This window comes from Mastigoproctus giganteus, chromosome 7 (genome assembly GCF_048544385.1).
Source record: "Mastigoproctus giganteus isolate SK-2022 chromosome 7, ASM4854438v1, whole genome shotgun sequence".
Taxonomy (NCBI): domain Eukaryota; kingdom Metazoa; phylum Arthropoda; class Arachnida; order Uropygi; family Thelyphonidae; genus Mastigoproctus; species Mastigoproctus giganteus.
In genome coordinates, this window is record NC_143581.1 from 43,043,130 (window position 1) to 43,065,979 (window position 22,850).

The 22,850-nt window shown below is 37.9% G+C and overlaps 1 protein-coding gene across 1 annotated transcript in view; it reads left to right on the top strand.

The window, feature by feature from the left end:
* LOC150082851 (protein BANP-like) overlaps window positions 1-22,850 on the top strand; it is a 175,395-nt gene that overhangs the window by 71,314 nt on the left and 81,231 nt on the right. The window contains exon 7 of the mRNA XM_090378299.1: window positions 14,809-14,884. Within this exon, the coding sequence (XP_090234425.1) occupies window positions 14,809-14,884 (76 nt within the window). The remainder of the gene's footprint in view (window positions 1-14,808; window positions 14,885-22,850) is intronic.

The following is a 22,850-nucleotide window of genomic DNA, read 5'->3' on the forward strand; positions in this document are numbered from 1 at the left end:
TTCTACTGGAATGAGCAGCAGCCTGGAAAGCAGGTGCTGAGAATTTCAAAGACTGCTGGGAGTCATCATGGAACAAATAAATGCATGGGCTGTATTAGCGTAACTAAGAGTAAGAACAGGTGCATGTATACTTGCATGTACACCAATGCTAAGAATATAGTAAATTGATGAATTTGAAGTGCTGTTCAAGGCATCAAAGGCAGATATTTTTTTGGGATATCAGAGACATGGTGTCACAGAGATATAAGGAATGCAGAATTGGAATTTGGGGAGTACAATGTGTACAGAAAGGATAGAAAGGAACGTGGGGTTATGCTGTTAGTTAAGAAACATAAAATCTAAGGAAGTGCATCCAGTTGACGTGGCTGGACAGTGCAATGTTGAGTCAGTTTGGTGTGATAAAAGCACTAGGAAAGCAAAATTGAAAGTAGAAATGTGTTATAGGCCTAATGAGTACAATGAACAACTGTACAGAGAAATAGAGTAGGACAATAAATCATTGTCTAATAATGGGGGATTTTAACTTCCCACATATTGACTGGAACTTGTAGATTGGTCACTTGCACACTAGCAAGGCTTTTGTGGATTTATTGGATGATTGTTTTTTTACAGCAGCATGTTCGGGAGGCAACCGAGGGAGCAATACTCCTGTTCTAATTATCAGCAGTGATTATTCATGCATTAAGAAACTGCAGATAAAGGAACCATGGCAGTGATGACAGTGTAACAAGATGTAACTCAAAGATGTACTACATCAGGGGTAAAGGAAAGGGGTTTTGCTTTTGTAAAGGTGACATCACTACATCTATTCTTACAACAAATTTCTTTTAAATTTCATGTAATTCAGACAGTTTTTAAATTCTATACAGTGGGACCAACTGATGGTGTTACAACAGCAAATTCTAAATGGGAAGCATTCAGAGAATTAATCTTGGAAGCTACTAGGGTTTTCGTACCGATTAAGAAATACTGTTCAAGGTTTAGGCCTAAATGGATGTCAGATGAACTAATGAGAATTGTGGCAGAGAAAGAAAGTGCATGGGATGCATATAAATTATCAGGAGACACAGAAGCCTATGGTAGATATAAGCTAGTTTGTAATCGAGGCACAAAGAAGGTCAGGCAAGTGAAAGCAGATTTTGAGAAACCTTTGGTAAAGGATGCAAAGAGGTACAGCAAAGACTTGTTTACTACTGTAAACTCTAGAAGGAAGAGGATGAATCAGATTGGTCCACTTGATATCGATGGTTTGACTGTTGATGATCATGCTCAGGTAGCTGACAAACTGAATGAGTATTTTGCATCTACATTCACACATGAGGAATTCTTTAGGGAAGTGCAGGCCAGAAGATTATCAAACTCTACCAAGGAGCTAAATGATTTGTAATAACTGAGAGCAAAGTGGAGGAGAAATTGTCGAAGTTAAACATAAGAAAGGCACCTGGGATGGATGGGATCTATCCAGTTATCTTATAGGAGGCAGCAAAGGAAGTAAGCAAACCCTAACCATTATTATGAGAGCATCCTTGGATTCAGGGGAGAAACCCATGGACTGGAGATGAGCAAATGTATCCCACAATTCACAAAAGAAGGGGATGAAGGGGTGACACAAGTTATTACAGACCTGTTAGTTTAACTTCTGTCCTGGGATAAATAATGGACTCACTTTTGAAATATGCAGTCCAGCATCATCTAGACAAGACCACAGTTAGAGTTCAGACACAACGTGGGCTTGTTAAGGTGAAGTCTTGTCTGACCAGTTTGATTGTATACTATGATGTGGTCACAAAGGAACTGGATGCAAAAAATAATTTTGATATCATACAGTCGAACTTCCCTATAACGAATTCGATAAATCCAGCGAAAAAATTCATTATAGAGAAATTTCGTTGTACAGAGAATATATTTTTTATTAGAAATTGTTATCTAATTAGAAATGAAACGAATCTACATTTATTTTTAATGTATTTTATTTCAAAAACATACTTATTTAAATCATGTTTACATGATTTTCGCCGGTAAGTATCACAAATTTAAAAAAATCTGTAATTTTCATTTGCACAGTAGAATTAAAAAATTGTCTGATTCTCAAAGAAAACCTCACATTTGTTCAGAGCATTAAAAACATTATCAGGAACATTTTCACAAAATGTAGACCCATACGAACCGTTTTAAAAGTGTTAATCATTTCTTCGCGAGTTGGCTTTTCAACAGGTTGTTCTGATGCGTCTTCAGCGTCATCGTTAATTTCTTCATGATCATAGTTGTGCCTAACACTGTTCAGCAGTATTTCATCTTCATTTGGATGTTCTGCTGTGATCTACATAAACATAACTATCCAGTGTTATTTCATTTTCGATGTTTCCGGACAATTCTAATAATGTCCAAAAGTTTTTCAGTTGTGAAAGGGGCGGTTCATCTTGTGCATCCAGTCATTGTTCGACTTCTGTATTCAATGCAAATCCTGCTTTTGAAAAACAATTTTGAATAGTGTATTCAGTGACATCGTTTGTCCAAACTTTTTCCAGTTCAGAGATGCAATCTCTAAGGTTATTGTAACCTCCAAGTTTCTATTTTTTGATGATGCATTGACAATCTTCATTATTATTCTCTTTCGATAAAGAAATTTAAAATTTTTAATAATGCCTTGGTCCATTGTTTGGTGGTAAAAACAACAACTTCGCACTTTTAAGTTTGGCAGGATGTGCCGGACAGTTGTCAGTTACCAACATGATTTTCCTTTTTAATTTTTTTGTTATACGCTTGTCTAGTTTTAATATCCATTCTTCAAAAATATCACTTGTCATCCATGCTTTTTTATTAGGTGTAGTCAACTTCCAAAGATTTTGTGCCTCTAAAACATCTTGGGTTTTTTGATATTCCGATGATTAAAATCCTTAATTTTTCACTTCCTGTCATATTTGCTCCAACTAGCACAGTGATTCTTTCTTTGCTTTGTTTTTTGCCAAAACATTTATCATCTTTAGAAGCAAATGTTCGGTAAACATTAAAGAATAAACCCATTTCGTCAGCATTAAAAACATCTTTACGCTCATTCTTCCAAAATCTTCTTTAAGGTATTGTTCTTCTAACTGTTGCAATCTTCTTCGCTTACATTAACACTTTCTCCACAATTCAGTGGCACTTCTTAAATTTATCTAGCTTCCCAGTGCTCGCATTAAATTTTGTATTTGCACAGTCCCTTTTTTCTGTAACAAAAATGTAACTGTGCAAATTTCAGAGCTTGTTGCTTAAATATTATGCCCGATATTGGTATATTCTTTTCATGTATCATTTGCACCCATTTTAGAACAGCTTTATCAACGTCTTTGTATATACACAACTTAATTCGTTTCTTGTCTGCTCCTCCTTCAATTGCATTTAAAATTGATTCTCGATTTTTTAAAATCGTAGATAAACTGCTTACAGGTATGCCACATTTCTCCGCAACATCTTTTTTCTTAAAACCCTGGTCAATATCATAACAATCTTTGCTTTATCGTTAATACTTTAAACACTTTCTCTTCGACAATGTTTCTGCAATTGTAAAAATTACTCTTCGGCCACTCCTGCCGATACATACATCACCAACTTCACTGCGCTGGCCATGTAGTGAATTGTTAGTACCGCCTACTCAATGACGTTCGCTTGCCAATTCAACAGTATCACATGACCTTTCCTATCATCACTTTGAAGAAATATGCAACTGTGAATTTCTTTTATTCTGCTTTCATTCATATATACACGAAAGAAAATTTATGGTTAATGTATGTTACTTTTCAGAAAAAAAATAAAAAATACAATTATTTTTGTATTTTTAATTGTATAATTGTATACAATTATACAATTAAAAAATACATCAATCACATATAGCCTATGTGATTGATGACGAACGAAATTAAAAAAAAAAAAATTAATAAGAACCATCTATTGGGAGTCCAGTTAGATGAGAACGGACATATATAATGATTGAGAGGAAGGTCATGTGGTACAGTTGAGGTGAGAAGCGAATGTCACGCAGTAGGCATTACTAAAAACCGACTATGGTAGCATTCTATGTATTGCCGCCGCATCATGCTAAAGTTTACCGCAGTGAATTTCGTTTTCCCCTGAGCCAACATCAATTTACAAATCTACCCTATTTATTGTAAAGTTTACGACCCCTTTTAAGAAAACCCATTTGATTTAATAACTGTAACAAAAATGAAATAAAGACCCTCCTATGGACCTCAGTTATATGTTCGGTAAAAGGATGATTATTTAATTCCAGATGCTAATGCGCAATTTCGGAAGGAGTGGCTGTTTAGCAGTAAATGCTTAAAAATCTTCAAAAATGCTTTTACTAATTTTTTTAAAAATTCGTTATATAGAGACTAACACTTCGCTATATGGGGTTAATTTTACATGTAATTTTGTTTCAAGGTGCAATGTTTCGCGAAACAATTCGTAATATAGAGAAATTCGTTAAATAGAAGTTCGTAATAGAGAAGTTCCACTGTACTTGGATTTTAGGAAAGCTTTTGATACTATTGCACATGGAAGACTACTGTACGAATTGGAGCAGTATGGCATTAAGGGCAAGTTGCTGCTATGGATAAAGGGATGGTTGAGTGGAAGAAGACAGAGAGTGGTAATCAATGGACACTGCTCTTTGTGAACTAATATTATTAGTGGAGTTCCCCACCATTTGGTGTTGGCCCCATTGTTGTTGTTTTCTGTATTTATCAGTGATACTGATGAAGGTATGTCAGGCTTAACGTCCAAGTTTGCAGATTATATGAAGTTAGGCAGGGTTGTTGATGACAATAATGACAGTATGCTACTGCAACAGGATCTAGAAAAGTTGAGCAGATGGACTGAGAGGTGGCAACTGAAGTTTAACCTTGACAAATGCAAAGTACTTCATATCGGTAGCAGTAACTCCAGAGTAACATACCAATTGGGCGGTACTGCACTCAAGGGAAGCGAAGAATGTAGAAGATCTGGGGATAATTTTGCAGTCAGATATGCAGTTTTCTGGGCAGTGCAGACAAGCTGCAAGAGTAGCTCATGGAGTCTTGTCAGTGATATACAGGAATTTTGCTAGCAGGTATCAGGAGGTGATTATCCCCTTGCATATGGCAATGGTCAGTCTACACCTTGAGTACTGCATACAGATCTGGAAGTGTCAATTTAGAAAAGATGTAAAGCTGCTGGAATGAGTACAGAGGATGGCAACAAGATTGTTGAATGTAACAAAGAGTTTCTCATTCCAAGAAAGGCTTAAGCTTTACAAATTGCAGTGCCTTGTGACTAGGCACCTGAGAGGTGATCTGATTGAGAATTGAGATGTATAAGGCCTTGAATGGTATAAGTGAGCTCAGTGCTGATGGAATTCTTCCGCTTGCTCAGATTATGCACCTGAGGGTGCATAAATTCAAATTGAGGAAAGACAGTTGTAGAATGGATGTGTGCAAATTTGTCTTAGCCAGCGGGTAGTTGATTGTTGGTAGAAGTTCTATCTGCCTTTGTGGAAGTTGACAGCTTAAATAAATTCAAGGCTGAACTAGTCAAACTTTTGGAGCGAATGGGTGGATGAAATGGGACAGTTTTTTTTTTTTTTTTGGCTTATGCTGCAGAAGCTTGCTTTCTTGCATCATATGTCCCTACTAATGGTAATCACTACTCAAACATCCATCAGCACATTGTAGAGGAGAGACTCACGCCTGCTTTAATTCTCTTTTATCTGATAAATAGAACTCCTCTCACTCACACTGGTCCATTTCATGTGTACTGCTTTGGCATGCATAGAGCTGTAGCAAAGGTAATGTCACCAAACATATGTCTCTACTAATGCTAATCACCACTCAGACATCCATCAGCACATTGTAGAGGAGAGACTCACACCTGCTTTAATTCTCTTGTATCTGATAAATAGAACTCCTGCACTCACTCCCAGCAGTCCTTCATGTGAACTGCTTTGACGTGCATAGAGCTGTAGCAAAGGTAATGTCACCAAACACAGAATACAGTTAACAAAAGGGCACAAGTAGAGGTGTTTACTTACTCTTTGTTCTCATTAGATGTTATGAGTATGGGATAAAATGCTGGATATTCACATGGTATGCAGAATCTGTGAGCTACTACTCTGCATTTCCTTTTCCATTACAGTGACATCAGAGGCAGATGTTATAAGGTCCAAATCTGATGAATCTATCAACTACGGCTGGATATGGGAATGTTAAAATCTCCCCCCCAAAGAAAATTCCATTTGAACTATTTGCAGGAAAGTTTTAAGCCAGCGCTTTTCTGCAAACATACCAATTGAAATGTGGTGGTACCGGAAATTAAGCCTTTATGCTATCATCCCCATTTAGTCTAATTCATATATGGTACTTTAAGACTCTATTAATCACCTAAATGTGGTGGTACTTCACTATGCATGAACCACATGTGAACAAATCTAAATATGTGAATAATAATGTTTAATGACCATCCTTAGTATAGAGCAAGCAAACCACCAATACCATCCATTGAAATTGATCAAGTTGATGCTTTGATCTCATAATTTAAGAGCACATGCCTTCTGTGAAACACTTCCAGTGCAAATTTTTGTATCCGTAAAGTTCTCACGTGTTTTAACCAGCTGTTGCCTACCCATTTGCCTAAGTGCCCCATCTAAGAAGCACTCTGGACAAATTCATAACGGGGATCCTCATATACTTGGCACTAATAAAAGACATACTCTGATGTTTCCTTAGTTCCACAATAGCAATTGGACCTTTCTGAGATACTAAGTTCATTCAATTAGTAAAGATTTACACTGGAGATTTGGTGCAAACCATTCTTTCCTCTGATATGGTACCTCTCTAATACCAGTTGAGAATCTCTGTCACTGACCTTTTCAGTGACTTACCCCCAGTGTTCTTGCTGCGTGGTCATTATTTTGTCTTAAACTATCTTTTTCTTTAAGTGGAAATCATTTAACAAATTAATTACAATTCCAAGTATCTTATACAGATGTCCCTGCCACGATTGAAAACATGTGGTTTTGTATACTAAGTGTAAGCCAATTGGCACTGCAGGGCTTCAGTTGAAACTGTACATCACTTTGAAAAGCATCATCATCAGATTGAAAACAATTTCCTAATATTGTTTTGTGGAGTAACCACGATAACCACGCTAGGACATCATAGGTCACTATCCAGAGAAAAATGCAATTATATAGCAGCCTCAATGCTTCCCCCTTAATTCCTCATTTCACTCTAATGATTCTTGAATCCGTGCCTCTCAATTGTGTTATTTTTTCTGATACATGATTAATATGGGATACAAAATTCAGTCCTCTGCCAAGTTGCACACCGAAATATTTCAATGTGATAACAGACAGGAGGATTACTTTGTCAATTTGTACAAGATGTAATGTACAACTTATAACTTCAGTGAACTTGCACATAAAATATATAGCTTGCTTTCATAGTATTCAGCTTCATAAGCCATTTTTCTTTTTTGGCTGGGAAAAATTGTAGTGTTTTTTTTTTTTTTTTTTTTTTTTTTTTTTTAATGAAGACAATATTCAAAAAAAAATTCAAGTTCATTCAATGTTTATCTGTTAAAATTACATCAGAAGGGTACATCTTGTTTTGAAATAATCCTACAGTACAACTTCAATTGGTTGGTCATGCGTATTTATTCAGCCCTGCCAAGCAGGATACCAATAGTTTTATTGTGCAAGAAGTTTCATATACACGTCAGCTTAGCCATACCTGTCGGTCTACCTAATGCCTCAAGTGTGCCGCAGAAAATGCAAATAAAAAAATTAATAAATCCAAGTTTTATAATAAAAATTAATTAAAACAAACAATTAGTTTATTTACATTGAAGCTAACAGCAGTCAATGTGACGTTGCGTTTTGATTCTTAGTTCACCTATTCTTACAACAAATTTCTTTTAAATTTCATGTAATTCATCTATGTTCAAAAAAGAGATATTAAAAGCATTTAAAATAAATAATAAGTGTATTATTAAATATACCTAACAGAAATAACTTCCCGTTTATGAATATATGAGTATAGTAGTGTGCCACAAAATTTTTGTGTCTTTAAAAAGCATGCCTCAGCAATGAAAAGATTGAGAAACACTGACCTATGCAGTAGCAGTACATTAGAAGCCAGTGTGGGTAATGGATCAGAACTTGGACTTTCAACATAGGTTTGGAAGTTGGATACCACATCAGCAGCCTTTCTGAGTGCACAATTGCAACTCATCTGAATCTCCCAAAATCTACTGTGGCAGATGTTATTGAAAGAAGGAAGGCTATAGGTGATGCCCCAGTGAGAAAAGGTTTGGATGGGCTCACAAGCTCCAGGAACTTGTTTATCAAACCATAAAGAGGGCAGCTTGCACCTCATACATCATGGAACAGATCCAAAAGGCCACCAGAATATCCATGCTCTTGAGTTTAATCCTATGCAGCTGTGCATAAGCCCATCATCATGGTCCCAATTGTGAAATGGCATTTTGAGCAGTGCCATTTCCAATACTCATGGACTCGAGAACAGTGAGAGAAGGTGCTATGGAGTGACAAATTTCATTACACGCTGTTTCATTCTAGACATGTTTACATGCAGAATTGCTTGAAAAGTATTTCCCTTCCTTTCATGTATCATCTTTGCCACAAAGATTGGTGGCGCCTCCGTAGCCAGGTGGGAAGGAGCAGCAGTGCGTAGCATCTTGATTAGACCGGGGCTCGAGCCTGTCACCACCAAATACGGAGGATGCGGAAGGTCAGGGAATGACCACCGCATATCCGGGAGCAATATGGCCTTAGTTGCCAATGCTCCTAAAAACCAAATAACAATAACAAAGATTGGTGGAAGCAGTCTGATAGTATGGAACTTTTTAAGTTGGTTTGCATTTGGTACTTTGGTAGTTGAAATGGCAAAGTCCATGACCAGTTTGGACATTTTGGACAATTATGTGCTATCAATGCTGGCAGTATATATTTTTTTCTATAGGAAGAAAGAGCAGGGGTAATACAGGACTGGTTTGTGGATAGGGACACTGAAAAGTTGAAATATCCAGGCTTAGAGCCTAAACCTTAACCCTATTGAACATCCCCTATTGAATTAGAGCACCAATTTGGGATGCAAGCAAAATGGCTTTCTTGAACCAGCCCTGGCAGCTTTGAAGTTGGACAGTAAATGGATGTTGGCTGCTGGCGGCACGTGTTCGGACTGTTTTAAAAGAGAGAGCGGGAATTATAGAAGCCAATTCAGGAGAACAGTGCCCATGGAAGTATCTGTAGAAAAGGCATGCAGCAGAAACAGTACGTCTATGAGACAGAGAGTGGAGAGACTCTGTTAGAGACGAGTCATTAATTAACCTAACTGCCCTCTTCTGAATGGAATCTATAAGCCTGAGAGAGGTTTTGGGGACACCACCCCAGATGTGGGAACAATATTCCATGGTAGGGCAGATTTGCGATTTGTACAGAGTGAACAGCTGTTTGGAAGAAAAGCAACACCGAGAGCGAAAGAGTAAACCAAGTTTTTTTGATGGAGAGGAATTTGTAATGTGCTTGTGCCAAGAGAGATTAGGCCGACCGGGTTAGCCGGGTGGGTAAAGTGCCTACCTGGCAACCCAAATGTCACGGGTTCGAATCCCGCCTCGGGCTTGGATCAAAGTACTGCAAAAACCTTGGGAAGTGCATTATGGCCACAGAAGCCGATGCGCCAAAAACTACCAAAAAAAAAAAAAAAAAAAAAGAGAGAGAGAAAGAGAGAGAGATTAGAAGTCAGTTATGTGCTATCAATGCTGGCAGTATTGTAGAAACAGCAGGGGTAATACAGGACTGGTTTGTGGATAGTGACACTGAAAAGTTGAAATATCCAGGGTAACACCCAAAAGAGATATATCATTTTGCCTAGAATTGGAGTGTCACCAAAGATAAGCATGGGAGCAGAAGAATCTATTTTGCGAGATATAAGACAAGACTGAGTTTTAGAAAAATTGAAATCAACTAAGTTGTCTTTGCCTCACTGGAGAATTACCTGAAGATCAGCATTTAAGGAATTGGGAGCGGATATTCGAGAAGTTTAAGCTGATTAAGCAGAGCAAGGTTTCTCAAAATGGGAAGTGGAATGCAATGTGCTATCATCGCCAAAACTATGGATAGGATTTCCAGTCAGTGGAAGAAAGTCATTAATATACAAGAGGAAAAGAGTGGAGGAAAGAACTGAACCTTGGGGGGATGCCAGCATTAGTGGAAAAGTCAGAAGACGGAGAGCCATATACCTCAGTGAGTGGCGCCTCTGTAGCCAGGTGGGCAGGAGCAGCAGTGCGTAGCACACGCGTCCTGATTAGACCGGGGTTCGAGCCCGTCACCACCAAATACGGAGAATGCAGAAAGGTCAGGGAATGACCATCGCAAAATCCCGGAGCAATATATCCTCAGTTGCTAATGCTCCTAAAAAAAAAAACCAAAAACAAACCTCAGTGAGTGATCAGAGAGAGAACTGGATAACCAATTACAAAAAACAGTTGGCAAACCATAAGATGGAAGCTTGTTTAGGAGACCATTATGCTAAACACAATCGAAAGCTTTTAAGATATCAAGAGCAACTGCTTGTGTTTCCCCAAACTTTTCCATTGAATTTGTTCATAAATGGATAACATGAGCTAGAATATCACCAACACTGACGGACAGCCATCGTTCCCCATGGCTGTCCATTAAAGGGAAGTTTCACTGTACATCTTTGCCTCACTGGAGAATTGGAAAGAGTGGGGGAAAGAACTGAACAAGAGGAAAAGAGTGGGGGAAAGAACTGAACAAGAGGAAAAGAGTGGGGGAAAGAACTGAACCCGGGGGACACCGGCATTAGTGGAGAAGTTAGAAGACAGAGAGCCATCTACCATCACCCTCAGTGAGCGATAAGAGAGAAAACTGGATAACCAATTACTAAAAACAGTTGGCAAACCATAAGATGGAAGCTTGTTTAGAAGACCTGTATGCCAAACACGATCAAAATCCTTTGAGATGTCAAGAGCAACTCCTTGTGTTTCACCAAACCTTTCCATTGAATTAGTCCATAAATGGGTAACATAAGCCAGAATATCACCAGTGGATTGACATTGACGGAATCCATACTGGTGATCGTTGATCAGATGGAAGGTTTCTAGGTAGTTTAAGAGTTGGCGGTTAATTGATTTCCCCATTACTTTAGAAAGAATAGAAGTAATTGCAATGGGACGATAATTGGATGGGAGGGATTTGTCACCCTTTTTAGGAACTGGCTGGATATGAGCCACTTTCCAAGCAGAAGGAAAAACACATTTGGAATAAGAAAGTGAAAAAAGGCAGCGAAGAACAGGAGTAAGTTCAGGAGCACAGGTTTTGAGAACAATTGGAGAAATACCATCAGGACCTGGAGCTTTCTTAGCATCAAGATTCATCAAAATCCTTCTGACATTCTTTTGAAGGAAGACCACAGGAGGCATTGAATGGAGCGTGTTGGGAATAGTGGGAGGTGTTTTACCAAGATCATTAATACATGAGTTGGAAGAAAAATGGGATGCTAGCAGGTCAGCTTTATCCTTATCTGAAGTGACAACAGAACCAACTAGTTTTGACAGAGGTGGGAGCAGAGTTGTGCAAAAGTTGCGGCCAATATCTTTGGCAAGAGACCAGAATGCTCGGCTACCGTTAGGGCAAGAAACAAGTTTTCTACTCTTAGCCTATTCAAAATCTAGTTTGGACTGATTAATAACTGCTTTACAATTGTTGCAAGCTTTGGTATAGGCAGAAAATGAATCTGAAGATTTGGAAACAAGCCAATTACGATATGCAACGTTCTTCTCTTGAACAGCCTTAGCACATTTATCGGAAAATCAAGGTTTAGATAAAGGACAAGATTTTAAAGTGGAGTGTGGAACAAAGGTTTCCATTCCTACAAGAATAATTTCACTGACACGATCTGAGCAAATGTTGACATCAGAAGTTTTAAAACAGTAATCTGACCAAGGAAAAGAAGAAAAGAAATCTCGCAGGTAATCCCATTTTACATTCTTGTAATGCCAAACAGTACGAGGTTAGAAATAGTCATGAGATAAAGGCTCCATTGGAGAAGAGACGATCACTAAGTTGTGATCTGAGGTGCTTAAAGGACCACTCACTTGACCGTGTACGTAGAAGGGTTGTTTGTGAGAAAAAAGATCAAGCGTGTTGGCTGTATGGTTAGGATTGTCCGGTATTCTTGTAGGTAAATGAACAATCTGTGCAAGGTCCTTAGTAATTGCAAAAGCCTCAGCATCTCAACCAGCTAGGTCGGTGTGACTAGAAAATGGAAGCCAGCTGGAGTTGTGAACATTAAAATCACCAAGAAAAATTACCTCATTGTTACGAAAGTTGGACTGGAGAAAGTCAAGTTGCAAAGAGAGGAAGTCAAAGAGCTCCAAGTGATTAGCGGAGTTGAGAGAACAGTAGAGACAACAGATGAATTTGACAGAATGAGGTAGAGAGATTTTAATCCAGAGAAGATCGAAAAGAGGAGATTCCAAATTACCAAGTCTCTGACGGGAAATATTGGAATGGACATATGCACGAGTACCACCTTTGAGGCGAAAGGAATCATATAGCAAATAATTTGGGCAACTGAGATGAGTAGTGGTTGAATCAACCGATAACTGAGATTCTGTCAGAAAAAGTACATGGGGTTTGGCAGACTGCAAGTGGAAATGAACATCGTTGAGATTAGAATTGAGACCGTGTATATTTGTGTAATGAACTAGGAAGTGTTTGTTATACTTTCCCATCACAGTACAGCCCTTTTGAAGGTAATCTGTTAGCATTACCATGCTGATCCTAAAAAACTGACAGCATCACCTTGCGAGCACTTGTTTGCAACTTTGCCTTTTGCGGGGGGGGGGGGGGGGATGATTCTGCATGTTTCCATTGTTTTGACATTTGTTTAGATTCAGAATCATAGTGATGGATCCAAGTTTTGTCCATGGTGACTAGCCGTGAAAAAACTCCTCTTGCTTTTTCTGGAACATCAACATTTTATATGCACATTGTTTCATTATTTCATGTGCAAATCTGATAAGGCGTCAGAATGCCGGGATTCCATCTAGCAGATACTTTACTCATATGTAACTGTTAATGGATGATGTTTTCCACAGACTTGAACAGTTTAAAGAGCTATGGCACACCCAGGCTAATAATAAACTTTTCCAGTTGAAACAGGAACCAAAATTTTGACACTCAAGCATTCAGACAACTAGAAGAGAAGAAGTGGTACTTACATGGGCAAGAAAGGATGTACTCATCTGACCCACGTCCATCTGCTCGTAGGTGATGATCCTCCTCAGTGTCCATACTGCTCAGCACATCTAACAGTCAAACATATTCTTATTGACTGTCCTCACTATCACCAGGACAGAAAGTCAGTCCTGCTTTCTCTGACTAATCTACAAGAACCATTATCACTAGAGCATATTATTGGTGATCAGGAAAATAATGAACTTTTCTTCTTTCTGAAAACAAAATGGAATATATCATCGATTCTGAATAGTTTTCCAAAAGGAAATTAAAGTGGCTTCAATGAATTATTTCTAACACATCCCTATGGATAAGTGCACTATAGCCAGTGCAACTTATGCACCACTAAACACACACACACACACACACTCCACAGATCCTACACTAATTTGGTACTCTGCAGCTAGTTCTTTGGCACTAATACAGCGATCTTTCAGGATTAATGTTTCAATTTTTGCAATGGTCTCTTCTGTTATGGCAGTTTCTGGGTGTCCTTGGATTTCTTCATCACACACACTGAGGTTCTTCCACATTTAAATTGTTTATATCAATTTGCAATAACATATAACCCGGGCATTCTTCTTCATAAACAGTTACCATTTCTTCCCAGATTGTTTTGGGTGTTTTCCCTGCAGAAAGAGGAATCAAACCACTAAAATGAATTCCACTTTATCCATTGCGACACTTCATTCAGCACTGCAAAGGGGGGAAAAAAAAAATCAATTGTCAGATTGTAACCAAAGTGTGTGTGTTTGCTATAGAGATATCAAGGTAACAAACAAAATATTTTCATCTTTCTATCACAACTACCCCTGGGTGAATACAAATCTTTTTTGAACCCACCCCCCACCCCCTTGTACATGCACAGCCATGTTAATCCAGTAGTGGTTCAAGCAGTAATGATGGGAGATTTTAGCTTCACTGCATAGGCACCTCTGTAGCCAGGTGGGAAGGAGCAGCAGTGCGTAGCACACGCTTCTTGATTAGATCGGGGTTCGAGCCCGTCACCACCAAATACGGAGGATGCGGAAAGGTCAGGGAATGACCACTGCATATCCCGGAGCAATATGGCCTTAGTTGCTAATGCTCCTAAAAACCAAATAACAAACTAACAAGCTTCACTACATAGTCCAGCTCCCTATCTCAGATAACCATCATGAAATGTGTTGGATATTGAAATTGGCAACTAATGAAGATATCATGCAAACCCTTGCTACTGTCACTCAACTAAGATTTCTTTGCAACAGATATCCATATTCACTTTGTATTCTGTATAATTAATTAATAAACACAGAAAGGATTTGTAGATGCCTTACCATCTAACATGCCCTCATATTTTATATTCTAATGGAGTGAGTGAGTGAGTGAGTGAGTGAGTGTGTGTGTGTGTGTGTGTGTGTGTGTGTGTGTGTGTGTGTGTGTGTGTGTGTGTGTGTGTGCGCGTGCGTGTGCGCATGCACTTATATATATAGTTTATATTTTCTTTTTTTTCTATACCTTCCCTTTATTAGGTGACTACCCAAATGGATCATGGCTTGGAGATATCAGTGATACAGAATTAAGAGTAAGATGTCATATTACTCAACAGTAAGTTATTTGCTGCTTTAGTTTCCAATGTTTTCCTAATTACTTTTTATATATAATCTAATTAAATATGTGCAAAAAGGATGATGGCATCAAGCAAGTATTAGAGGAAACAGGTTTTACTGTAACTAGGGCTAGAGATCTAACAGAAAATGGAACAAAGGAGTAGATAGCTGTTAATCCAGAAGGACTAATATTTGCACTTCCACAGTGACTTATACACCTACTGGATATGATGTGTGGCACTAAAGTTCCCAGAATGGTGCAATAAAAAGAACACAAAGTGAAAGAGCTCAAAAACTGTTTTATTTTTATTCAAAGTAATCACCACCAGTTTGAATGCACTTATTATGTACTCTAAAAGTTTCTGTAAAGAGTCAAAAAAGGAGTCCAAAGTAGGGATTGTTTCCCAGGATTTCAGAATCCCGGGATCGCTGTTGATTCTTGCTGTGGGATTTATCCTGGGATTTCCTGGTCTGAATTACTAACTTTAATAATCAATACTAACAGTCTTACACACACATTATATATATATACACGATCAATTATCGTGCGCTGGCAAGATAAATAGTTTCTTCATAATATGAGATATCGTCAGCAATAAAGATGTGTATTATTTTCATTTAGAAAAATATTTATTTTCATACATTACATTTGCAATATATATATATAAAAAGCAGAAAGCGAAAGGCCAGCACTTTCTTACATATCTGTAATGTCATCTTCGTCATTTCTCAACTCTTCTCGATTATACATGTCATTTGTCCTAGAAAGATCCTCTTGCAGTTAAGCCGCTTTATACATATATTTTATTGTTTTAATATTTTGTGACGACGGAGAGATCAAAAACATTCGTCTGGCAGTACTTCATTAAATGTAATAATAATGAAGAAGCAAAGTGTAGTCATTGTGTGCAGTACTGAAATGTAGAGGTTTTTGTACATGTGGCTTGCTTCAGCATTTAAAAACTAAACATTCTATTGAGAAGCCTACATCGGCAAATGATTGTAACCTCAAACGTTCTGCAGGGGATGAATCTGTAGAAAGCTCTTTGAAATATTTAAAAAGTGTTCATTCTCAGCCAGCATTGTTTAGTTTTTTAAAGAAAGACACAAAAGAAGAAATCATTGCAAAGCTTGTAGCTGAAGATGAATTTCCTATCAGTGCCATATGTAAAAGTGAATTTATTCAGCAAGCATTCAGTGAAAAAGGTTTGCTTCTTCCTAAAAATCCCAATCATGTTATGCAAATAGTGTATAAGCAGTATAATATTATGAAAGAAAATATAATAAAAGAAATTGGACAATCATTAAAAAATGGTAAGAGATTCAGCCTTTCTCTAGACGAATATTCGTCACTTAAAAACAAACGTTATTTAAATATCAATGTTCATCAAGATAAAGACAAATTTTGGAATCTAGGAATTATTGCTATTAATGATAGCATAAACGCCGAAGAAATGGTTGAAGAAGTAAAACAGAAGTTATTGGAGTTTAAATTATCAATAGAGCATCATATAGTTGCGTGTGTAACGGATGGGGCGAGTGTTATGGTGAAATTCGGACAGTTGATAGATTGTGAACATCAGCTTTGCTATGCCCACGATATACACCTTGCAATATGCGACATTCTATACAAGAAACGGAATGATTCGGAAGATGTAATTGAGATAGAAACAACTGAAGACAGCGAGGAAGATTTAGAAGAGGATGAAACGGAAAATTACGATTCAAATCTAAGCTTCTAAAACAATCCTGATAAGGAACAAAAATGTGATTTCAGAGATGACCTATTCTCTGGTGCATTAAACATAGTTAATATCATTAATAAAGTTAAAACGATTGTGCAAATGGTTCGAAAATCTCCCTTGAAAAATGATACTCTTCAGAATTATATTAAATCTTCATTCAAGCAAGAAAATTTAAGCCTAGTACTAGAGTCTAAAACTAGATGGAACAGTTCGGTAGCCATGTTAGAACGATTCTTACAGTTAAAATCACAAATTGAAAAAACAATGATTGACTATAACATTAAAAATCCAATACGTTAAGCAGAGTATACAGCTCTTAATGACCTTGTGCGTGCGTTGAAACCCGTCAAAATCGGATCACAAAACCTTTGCAGTCATGATGCGACACTTATTACTGCAGAGGAAGTTTTTCTTTCATCATACAAAAACTTTCTGAGCAAAATTCTATCTTTTCGAGAAAAGTTCAGGAAGCACTAATTTTAAGGATAAACGAGAGAAGGCAAAAAGCTTTGGTTGGATTATTGAAGTACATAAAAACTGGAAAAACGTATTATAAAAGAAATAGAAAAATAGTAGAAACCGAGTTGCAACCATTTCCAAGCAAGTCAGCCTTGTTGGTTACAGAATAACTCGTCTTGGGTTTTCCTCTTCTGAATCATCGCAATCTGATTTGTCACATTCCGAGTCCGAGAAAGAGTGTGACAGTGAGAGTGAAAGACAGCAGACGCTTTGTGAGAAATTGGCGCGTCAAATCAAAAAACAAACTGAATGTGTTTCTAAAGATCCTCAACATGAAGCTGAAGGTCAATCACTTGCAAAGAATATATCCAAGGAGTTCGAAACCTTTGAGGCAACTGGTGAAAAAAACAACTAATGTATTAAAATTAATGGACGTTCTCGAATCCATACCACCAACACGTGTAGAAGCTGAAAGGTCCTTTTCGGCTGCAGGACTATTTATAACCAAACTTAGAACTAGACTCAGTGATAAAAGTGTAAATTGCCTGTGTTTCTTACGTTCGTATTACATGTCAATTGCCAAATCAGTTTCAAAATAAACTAAAGTGAAATAAATTTTTGTTTAACAATGTAGTCACTAGTCTGTCAAGGTTTAAAAAGAACATGTTAAGTTTCTGAAAAATAAGTTTTGAATTCGTTTCAATTTGTAGTTTATATATATATATATAAATAAATAAAATGCTGTGAAATTTTCAGTTTTAATTCCACCCGGGATCCCAGGAAAAGAACATTTTTATCCCCGGATCCCGGGATTATCGAAATTCGGGAAAAAGACAATCCCTAGTCCAAAGATATGACTTTCAGTTCAGCAGTTATGTTTTTCTTTCTGTCCTCAACATTCTAAAATCTCTTTCCTTTGAGGGCAATTTTGGCCTTAAGAAAGAGGAAGAAATCCGGTGATTCTAGATTGGAAAAGTAGGATGAATGGTTGATCTGTGCAATGCCATATTTCATCAGAAACGTCTTCACAACAACTGTGGAATGGGTGAGAGCATTATCGTGCAACAAGAACCAGCTGTTTTTCTCCAGGAAATGTGCTTCAGTTGTCTTTGAAGCACCTGCACATAGAACACAGCATTGACTCTCTTTCCTTCAGATACAAATTACATGTGGATCACACCCTGTGTGTCAAAAAACATGATCAATATTGTCTTGATCCTGGACTTCTGTAAACTGAATTTTTTGGGCCTTGGTGATAATTTTGAAGTCCGCTGTATACTCTGATGTTTCGTCCCTGGGTCATACTGAAACACCCAACACTCCATTGACAATACAGTCAAGGAAATTTTTTTTTTTTTTTTATGTGAACCCCAAACACGAGAGGTATTAGAACCTATAGTACTTAGTACCGTGCTTGGGTTGGAGGTTGAGAAGACTAAAGAAGATATTTGTTTACATTGGACTTCAACTTCTGTAGATTGTAATTTTCAGGAAATACGTATGAAGGAAGGTTGTTCCAGAAAACGGCAGTTGAATGAATAAATGAGGAAGATGAAAAGTTGGTTCTGTGGGTTTGAAGTTGGACAATAAATGGATGTTGGCTGGTGGCGGCACGTGTTCGGACTGTTTTGAAAGAGAGAGCAGGAATTATAGAAGCCAATTCAGAAGAACAGTGCCCATGGAAGTATCTGTAGAAGAGGCATGCAGCAGAAACAGTATGTCTATGAGAAAGCGAGTGGAGAGACTGTTAGAGATGAATCATTAATTAACCTAACTGCCCTCCTCTGAATGGAATCAAGTCAAGAAGCCTGAGAGAGGTTTTGGGGGCACCACCCCAGATGTGGGAACAATATTCCATGGCAGGGCGGATTTGCGATTTATACAGAGTGAGCAGCTGTTTGGAAGAAAAGTAACACCGAGAGCGAAAGAGAAAACCAAGTTTTTTAGATGCAGAGGAAGCAATATTTGTAATGTGCTTGTGCCAAGAGAGATTAGAAGTCAGGGTAATCCCCAAAAGAGATACAGTGAAACTTCTCCTAATGGACACCTCTCGTTAACGGACATCTGTCTACAACGGACATTTTCAAATTCCCCAACTCACCTCTATTGGTTTTAACGTGTTTGCAGCTTCTGTCTAGCAGACATTCTCTGTAACGGACGTGGACAGGCAATCTGCACTGTTTCGTTTAGATTAGCATTTAATTTGATCTCCCCATAACGGACAGCGGGCAAGCTCACGGTCCTTTTTTTCTAGGAACTTTTCTTCCACGTATTGCCTCAGTCGTGTGTTTATTTTCTATTTCCGATTCTCTGAATTTTATCAAGGTTTACGTCACGGTTCTAAACCCTTTTTCAAGAATTTTAAGGCACATGTAAAACTTCTGATGAATTCGGTGTGTGCAGGTGGGGGATTTGGTCGGCCTTTCGTCTTTTCAGTTTCAGTTTTCAGTTTTGTTCAGTGTCGTGTGAAGTGCACAATGTCTTCTCGTAAACATTTAACTTTAAAAGATAAAGTCGAACTCATTAATGCGTATGATCGGCAAAAAAATAGTGTTCGCAATCTCGCTGCAAAATTCAAAATCGGGAAGACGCAGGTAAGCGACATCCTAAAGGGAAAAAAATGAACTGCTCAACCAATTTTGGCAACACAGAAATGATCAGGTTCACAAGTTCAAAACTCGGCATAAAATTTCTTGGAAAACCGTAAGTGGTGAAGGTGGATCTGTTGATACTGGGATTGTAACAGAGTGGACCATCAAATTGGAAGATTCGTGTCGTGATTTTGAAGCTAAGGATATTTACAACTGTGACGAACCAGGGTTGTTTTTTAAAGCTCTTCCTGAAAAAACGAGTCTAAAAAACGAAAAGTGCCAGTGCGGAAAAATTTCTAAGGAACGCTTGACTGTACTATTGTGTACAAATATGCTGGGAGACTTTGAACAACCTCTTGTTATAGGAAAACCACAAAATCCTCGTTGTTTCAAGGGCATAAAGTTGAATCTTTTGAATGTTGACTGGAAGTCTAATAAAAAAGCGTGGATGACACGAGATATCATGAGCAAATGGATAAGTCACTTTAACCAAAACATGATTTGTCAAAACAGAAAAATTATTCTTTTCATGGATAATGCTGCATCTCACCCGCACATTGAATTGTCCAACATTCAAATCGTTTTTCTGCCACCAAACACATCTCCAGAGTGTCAGCCCTTGGATCAAGGGATAATAAAAAGTTTTAAACTTCCCTACAGAAAACGTGTTTTAAGACATCTCATTGCAAACATGAATGATGTAACATGTGCGAGTGACTTCGCAAATAAACTCAGCATCCTAGATGCGATTCAATGGATTTCCTCTTCAGTAAATGCAATTAGAAAACAAACTGTCGTGAACTGTTTTGTAAAGTCTGGCTTCTCAAACGGAAAAATTGAAGTTGTGAACAGCAATGTGGAGCACCAAGAAGAACAAGAACTTCAACATCTATTGATAATGTACGATACTTCCGCTACAAGTGACCCTGGCTACAAAGATATAGACTCGAACCTCACTACAGAAGATGGTGCTCTAGATATCAACGACATTATCATCGATATTTTTCAAGAAGTTCCTCATGAGGATGAAGAAATGGAAGGAGGTCATTCTGTCGAAGAACATATTAATGGCGAACCACCGATGAAAATAGAAGAAGCGCTCATACAAATCAATCGTTTAAAAATGTTTTTCGCCGCTGAAGAAGATACTGAAGGACTTTCGATGGTTTCTTCACTCCAAACAAATGTTGAAAACAAAATTATCAGCCAGAAGAAGGTGCAGAAGAAAATAAGTGATTACTGTATGTATTTTTCTTAAGATAAAGTCATAATATGCATAGCACAATTGTATGTATATTATTTACAAAAATATTGTGCAAAATCTGTATATAATTTAATTTAATTTTACATTAAACGTTTAACAATTTTTCTTTATCTCTTGTGTATGTAATTGTATATTATTTACAAAAATATTGTTAAAATCTGTATATGTTTTAATTTAATTTTACACTAAACGTTTAACGATTTTTCTTTCTTTCTTTTTTTTTTCTCCCTCAGACTTCTTGTTAGCGGACACTTCTCTCTAACGGACACATTTTCGTTCCCCATGGCTGTCCATTAAAGGGAAGTTTCACTGTATATCATTTTGCCTAGAAATCGTAGTGTCACTAAAGAAAAGCATAGGAGCAGAAGAATCCTTTTTGCGAGATATAAGACAAGACTGAGTTTTAGAAGGGTTGAAATCAACTAAGTTGTCTTTGCCCCACTAGACAATTACATGAAGATCGGCATTTAAGGAATTGGTAGCAGATTTTCGGGAAGTTGAAGCTGATTGAGCAGGACAAGGTTTCTCAAAATGGAAAGTGGAATGCATTGTGCTATCATCGGCAAACCTATGGATAGGATTTCCAGTCAATGGAAGAAGGTCATTAATATACAAGAGGAAAAGAGTGGGGGAAAGAACTGAACCTGGGGGACACCGGCATTAGTGGAGAAGTTAGAAGACAGAGAGCCATCTACCAGCGCCTCCGTAGCCAGGTGGGAAGGAGCAGCAGTGCGTAGCACACGCTTCTTGATTAGACCGGGGTTCGAGCCCGTCACCACCAAATACGGAGGATGCGGAAAGGTTAAGGAATGACCACCGCATATCCTGGAGCAATATGGCCTTAGTTGCTAATGCTCCTAAAAAAAAAAAACCAAACCAAAACAACAGCCATCTACCATCACCCTCAGTGAGCGATAAGAGAGAAAACTGGATAACCAATTACTAAAAACAGTTGGCAAACTATAAGATGGAAGCTTGTTTAGAAGACCTGTATGCCAAACACGATCAAAATCCTTTGAGATGTCAAGAGCAACTCCTTGTGTTTCACCAAACCTTTCCATTGAATTAGTCCATAAATGGGTAACATAAGCCAGAATATCACCAGTGGATTGACATTGACGGAATCCATACTGGTGATCGTTGATCAGATGGAAGGTTTCTAGGTAGTTTAAGAGTTGGCGGTTAATTGATTTCCCCATTACTTTAGAAAGAGTAGAAGTAATTGCAATGGGACGATAATTGGATGGGAGGGATTTGTCACCCTTTTTAGGAACTGGCTGGATATGAGCAAATTTCCAAGCAGAAGGAAAAACACCTTTAGAATAAGAAAGTGAAAAAAGCGGCAAAGAATAGGAGTAGGTTCAGGAGCACAGGTTTTGAGAACAAGTGGAGAAATACCATCAGGACCTGGAGCTTTCTTAGCATCAAGATTCATCAAAATCCTTCTGATATCCTTTTGACGGAAGACCACAGGAGGCATTGAATGGAGCGTATTGGGAATGGTGGGAGGTGTTTTACCAAGATCATTAATACATGAGTTGGAAGAAAAATGGGATGCTAGCAGGTCAGCTTTATCCTTGGCTGAAGTGACAACAGAACCATCTGGTTTGGACAGAGGTGGGAGCAGAGATGGGCAAACGTTGCTGCCAATAGCTTTGGCAAGAGACCAGAATGCTCAGCTACCATTAGGGCAAGAACCAAGTTTTCTACTCTCAGCCTGTTCAAACTCTAGTTTGGACTGATTAATAACTGCCTTGCAATTGTTGCGAGCTTTGGTGTAGGCAGAAAATGAAACTGAAGAATTATAAACAAGCCAATTACGATATGCAACGTTCTTCTCTTGAACAGCCTTAGCACATTTATTGGAAAACCAAGGTTTAGATAAAGGACGAGATTTTAAAGTGG